Genomic DNA, 6,000 nt, shown 5'->3' on the forward strand with positions numbered 1-6,000 from the left:
GTATTAACTCACTTTATAACAAACCTATCAGCTTGGCATTCCTTTTTTTTTTTTTTTTTTTTTGAGATGGAGCCTTGCTCTGTCACCCAGGCTGGAGTGCAATGGCACGATCTCGGCTCACTGCAACCTCCACCTCCCAGATTCAAGCGATTCTCCTGCCTCAGCCTCCTGAGTAGCTGGGATTACAGGTGTGCACAACCACGCCTGGCTAATTTTTGTATTTTTTGGTAGAGATGAGGTTTCACCATGTTGGCCAGGCTGGTCTCGAACTCCTGACCTCAGGTGATCTGCCTGCCTGGGCCTCCCAAAGTGCTGGGATTACAGGTGTGAGCCACTACACCCAGCTGAGCTTGATATTCTTATTCTTACTGCTTTTCAGATAAATTGAGGCACAGTGAAGTGACTTGCCCAGATCACACTGCTAGTAGTATCTCCTTCACTTATCATCTAAGTTCGTTCTTGTTCATTTTTTGGTTTACTTTCCTTTTACTATTTCTTAAGTTAAATCTTCACTATCTTAAATACATAAATGAATAGATTTTATTTTAAATGCTTGTGTTTTTATTACAGTAACTTGCTCTGGAAGTACACTTGGAATGGGTAAGTCATTTTTCTCATGGATAAAATAGAACCGGATTTTTGTTGCTCCATTTTGGGGTTACTTAATGAAGTCAGCTGACTTTTCAATTAGAAAGCAAATGCTTTCTTTCTTTGATACAAGGGGCTCCTGCTCTCTTATCCCATAACTTTGTCTCCCGATGATAGTGCATCTTCTCAGATTCCACCAGTTGAGATGAATTTCTTTGAATTCTGAAGTATTTTCAGTATTCTAGGGTCCTACAGGAAAATGTAAATAGTTTTGGGAGGGGCAGCCGCTTTATCCCTCACACTTCAGAAAGTGATTCCCAGCTCAGCTGTATATTGGAGTCACCTGGAGAGCTTAAAATTAACTGATGTCTGGGTTCTGTCCCCAGAAAGTTTGATTTAATGGGTCTGGGGTGAGAGCTGGGCATCAGGAGTTGTAAAAGTTCCTCAGGTGATTCTGAAGTATAGCCAAGGCTAAGAACTGCTACTTTAGAGACATGCTTCTCAAACTTTATTGTGCACACACATCACCTGGGGCCTCGTTAAAGCCAGATTCTGATTTGGTTGGTGTAGGAAGGGTCTGAGATTCTGTATTTCCATAAGGTCCAGGTGATGCTGGCGATGCCGAGGCTGCTGGTCTGACCACACGTGGAGTAGCCAGGTGTTAGAATCTGTTAATGGCCTGCAGAGAGCTACGATGTTTGCTCCTGGTTTGCATGAGTGGGTATACCCCGTGGAGTCAGAGGGTGCTGAAAGGGCAGTTGGAGTAAAGAGAACCCTTACTGCCTCCTCGGTTTTGCTCAGGGATGATCTTGTCTAAGCTATTTTGGTTGCCCCCGCAGAGATAACTCTTGGCACGGCAGTGGAGATGAGCAAATGTAGCCATGAGTGCTGACCCAGTAAGCAGTGTATGCTGCCTCATGAGGAGTCCTTTCCACAGCCTTTCAGGGGACAGCTTGGTCTGGAGCCTTAGGAAAAAAATCCCCTGGGAATATTATCAATCCCAAACTACAGACTTCCCTCCCGCCCACCCCTGCCCCGCCCCTCCCCATTCAGACATGGCTGACTTTGAATGGTATGAGTCTAAATGAAGTCTTCCTGCTTGTAAACCCCACTGGACAACCTTCCAATCGGGGCCGGCTCCCCAACCACACCCCCTTCCACTGGCAGGAACTGGGTCTAGAGTCTCCACTCCCTATTCTCTGCCTGGGCTCCCTTCCTCTCCCAGTCCATTGCTTCTCTGAGCACAGCAGAATACACGCTTTTCAATTCCTGTCCTACCTGCAGGTCTGAAATAAGCATAATCCCTATTAATTTTTCAAGAGTTTTTGTTTTCTATGACTACAATAAGGAACAGACTTGGCTTACTGCAAACAAACTGTGAGGACACTTCTAATTATAGGAAAATCTCCCAAAGTACTAGAGACCATAAGCCCTGGTCTTCAGTGAAAGGTACATGGACCTGGGTCTGCATTCTTTAATCTGCATCTCCCTGAGACATAGAGCTGTGGTAGAAGTGTCCTAGGTTCCCAGGGCAGAGGTGTGGTGTATGATATTTTGGCCTTCCCTATGATTATGTTAAAGGAAGAGTTTCTAATAAAAACAAAAACATAAACATTTTAAAAAGTTTGAAAAGAAAGAGTTTCCATGTGATAACAAAAAACACAAAAGGTGGGGTGGCAAGGAGAGCAAGCATGGTGGCTCATGCCTGTAATCTCAGCACTTTGGGAGGCCAAAGCAGAGGATCACTTGAGCTCAGGAGTTGGAGACCAGCCTGGCCAACAAAACAAGACCTTGTCTCTACAAAGTGTAAAAAAAAATTAGCTAGGCATGGTGGCATGTGCCTGTAGTTCTGCTGTAGTCCCAGCTACTTGGGAGGCTGAGGTGAGAGGATTGCTTGAGCCTGGGAGTTCAAGGCTGCAGTGAGCTATGACAGCACCACTGCACTCCAGCCTGGGTGACAGAGTGAGACACCAGCCTCACCAGAGAGCTTTTTAGAAATGTACAGTCTTGGGCCCCATCCTGACCTACTAAATCCCCAGGTGATTCATGCACGTATTCAAGTTTGAGTAGCACTACTTAGGTACTGCTCTCAAACTTTGCTATGTAATAGAATCTCCTGGACAGTTAATAATGAATGCAGAGGCCCTGGCCCAGTGAAGTGCCTCCATATTTCCATCAGGTTCCCAGGTGATTTTGATACATGTGAAGTTTGAGGAGCACTGCTTTAGGTCACTAATCTTCTCTTTTCTGACCATCCAGGCTTCAGCTTACCTTCACCGTTCCCTTCCTTAGCTAGGGCTCAGTCTTCAGTCTGAAATCTGCCACTCTCTTAAAGTAGATACTTGTAGAAATCCTGTAGGAGCCAGACACAGTGTCACACACCTGTAGTCCCAGCTACTCGGGAGGCTGAGGTAGAGAATCACTTGAGCCCAGGAGTTTGAGGCCAACCTTGGCAACATAGTGAGAACCCCCCTGCCCGCAACCCCATCTCTCTGAAAAAAAAAAAAAAATCCTGCAAGGCCCTAAAAAAATAAGAGTAAACCAGATTATCTGAGGGTTTCTAAGGTCATGTGGAAGTCATTATATCTAGGGGGAAATTCTAAATTGCTGTCTTCAATTTCAGCATTTCCCCTCCCCAAACACAGGGCAAGTCCAATCAGGTCCTGGGGCTGACACTGGAGCCTCTGGATATGCTAAGGGGAGCCATGGGAATCTTGCTGGTCTAAGACTTTGGGTTTTCTTTGACTCTTGGAGTATCCTAAAGCTTTTCAAACTTTTTTTTTTGAGACAGAGTTTTGCTGTGTCATCCAGGCTGGAGTGCAGTGGTGCAATCTCGACTCACTGCAACCTCCACCTCTGGGGTTTAAGTGATTCTTGCGTCTCAGCCACTTGAGTAGCTAGGATTGCAGATATGCACCACCACACCTGGCTAATTTTTGTATTTTTAGCAGAGATGGGGTTTCACCATATTGGCCAGGCTGGTCTCGAACTCCTAGACTCATGTGATCCACCTGCCTTGGCCTCCCGAAGTGCTGGGATTACAGGCGTAAGCCACTGCACTGGCCATAAACAGACTTTTTAAGAGAGATCTGGATTCAAATCCTGCCACCATCACTTGCTCTTAGTCAAGTTGTGTAAATTCTCTCTAAGCCTAGGTTTCCTCATCTGAAAATTGGAGTAAACAATAATCCCTCATAAAAGAACATAAGGATTAAATGAGAATGTAAATTATTGGACACAATAATAGGCTCATAACAACTACTTAATAAATGGTAGTTTTTAATTCATATTCAGTTTAAGCTCATGTTACATTCTATTATGTACCAATTATTAACATTTTAATGTGCTACTTCTAAGATATTCGCATTTTAACCTTGGTCCTCATAATACACTTCCTCGTTGATTCTCTAACTGTGGTCCTGGGACCAAAAGCATCAGCATCAGCTGGGAACCTCTTAGAAATGCAATTTCTCAGGCTCTTCCACAGACCTATTGAATCAGAAATTCTGGGACTAAGGCCCAGCCTTCTTTGTTTTAGCCCTCCAAGTGCTTCTGATGCATGCTAAAGTACAAAAAGCATGGCTTTAATTCAAGAAAGCTATTTCGATGCTGGAAATTGATGCAATTTGGAAGGGAAAGGAAAAAAAAAACCGATTTGAGGTGATAGGGCGCTCTAACAAGAGGTAGATAGATGGGAGGGGTTTGTGCCTGACATCACACCATGAGCAGGGGCTGGGGGCGTTCCTTCATCTTTAGGACTCAACATGTTTCAGTGTCACCTGCACATCCTGGGCAACTTTGAGGAAGTTTCCTGTCTGTGACACGCTTAGCAGCTAAACAGGTTTATGTTCTCTGTATAAAACTCCCTGAGTCATTACAATTTTGGAGTTCCCTGAGGAGCACAGCAAGTTGGCCTGGGGGTGGAAAGGAAAGTTCTTTTGTTTTGAACCAGCAGTCTGGGATTAAAGAGACTCTGGGAGGGTTCATTTGGTGAAGCAGGAGAGAGATTGCTCTGATTAGAAATTGCTGATCAGTTTGAACACTTGGTCAGTTGTCATAGTTTCAAGTTTACTTGCTGTGAAGTGCTGCAAAAATAGTATTTCAAATCAAAATACACACAAAATCTCAGACACTGGTGCTTTTTAAGAAAATGTCTGCATATTGAATGCATCTTTTACTGCTTTCCTTCCTTACCCTTCTCAGTGATTTATAGAGGGAAGAGAAATGAAGAATGACAAAGTGAGCCCCAGATAAAAACAAAAATTTGACTAAGTGAGTAATGTAAATTGATTTTGTGTGATTTTATGGCAAAGTTTTTGTCTTTGTTTAAAATGTTTTCCCATTTGTCTTGCAGAGTTGTCTCATTTGTTAGTGATTAGAGATGGAAAAGATCTACTAGAATGTAGAATAAAATAATGCCTCTAGGATAGGAAAAGCTCCTTTGGCCTTTAGAAGAACAACTCTGACTCTGCTTCCTGAGGGCAAGGTCAGGTGTGTCCTCACCTGTACAGCAGTTGGAGATCTGCCGTGTGAAGACTCTGGAGAGAAATGGATCCAGAAAATCCCCTGGACAGCTGCCAGTGTGAGTCAGCAAGCTGTGAGAACCCTGGAAACACGAAAGGTCTGCTTAGCAGAAATTCTTTCTGCGATTTCACATCCAGACACACCACAGACTTCAACACATCCACTTCATGAGTGTTTTATTGACAACAGCACTTGCCTGCAGCCCCCTCAGGGACTGGAAATGTTCACTCCCAGAAAGTCAAGCCACCCACATGCAGACAGCACTTATCCCAAGACAAACCTCCAGCAGGACTTCAGTATAGCTTGGAAAGCAGTAGCTGCCAGGGCAACCTGAGATAACAACCGCCCTCATCACAAGTTAGGAGCAAAGCTGAGCTGCTTGCAGGGTTTTCTGAGCCAAAGCATCAGGTGATGTGACATCCATGGGAGCATCTGGGAAAGCAGAGCTGCCAGCCTGTTGCTAGAAGGATTGCAGTTATGCTTTCTGCATGACAGAAGATGTCAAATGGAGAGCCTCAAACTGTGGCCGACTGACACACAGGCACCTTTTGGGGGGGAGGACCATCAATCTTATTGGCCGTATCTCCCACTCATACTGTAATTACTTTTTTCATCTTTGGAGGGGGAAGGCTATGAAATATAACATAAATCTCTCATACCTAAAAAAAAGTTTGTCCTTCAAATATCAGTAACCTAATTTAAAAAGTGTGAATAGACTTGTATAACACACACACGCACATGCACACACACAGTTACAGTGTTTGCTCCCCAAACACGTGGCTATGGAGCCAAGAATGTCTGTAGTTAGGAACAACCATAAAACTCCACCCAGGGGGAATTGGACCATGGAATTAGGCTTGAATTAAGCATGGAAGAAAGAACAAACTT

General features: G+C 44.2%; 1 protein-coding gene across 1 annotated transcript in view; it reads left to right on the plus strand.

The window, feature by feature from the left end:
- Nucleotides 1-5,781, plus strand: part of FNDC7 (fibronectin type III domain containing 7) — a 29,382-nt gene extending 23,601 nt beyond the window's left edge. Inside the window, exons 11-13 of the mRNA XM_025355444.1 lie at nucleotides 571-600; nucleotides 4,792-4,860; nucleotides 4,943-5,781. Of these exons, the coding sequence (XP_025211229.1) occupies nucleotides 571-600; nucleotides 4,792-4,823 (62 nt within the window). The 3' untranslated portion in view covers nucleotides 4,824-4,860; nucleotides 4,943-5,781. The remainder of the gene's footprint in view (nucleotides 1-570; nucleotides 601-4,791; nucleotides 4,861-4,942) is intronic.
- Nucleotides 5,782-6,000: the final 219 nt, after the last annotated feature.

Source organism: Theropithecus gelada, chromosome 1 (assembly GCF_003255815.1).
Source record: "Theropithecus gelada isolate Dixy chromosome 1, Tgel_1.0, whole genome shotgun sequence".
Taxonomy (NCBI): Eukaryota; Metazoa; Chordata; class Mammalia; order Primates; family Cercopithecidae; genus Theropithecus; species Theropithecus gelada.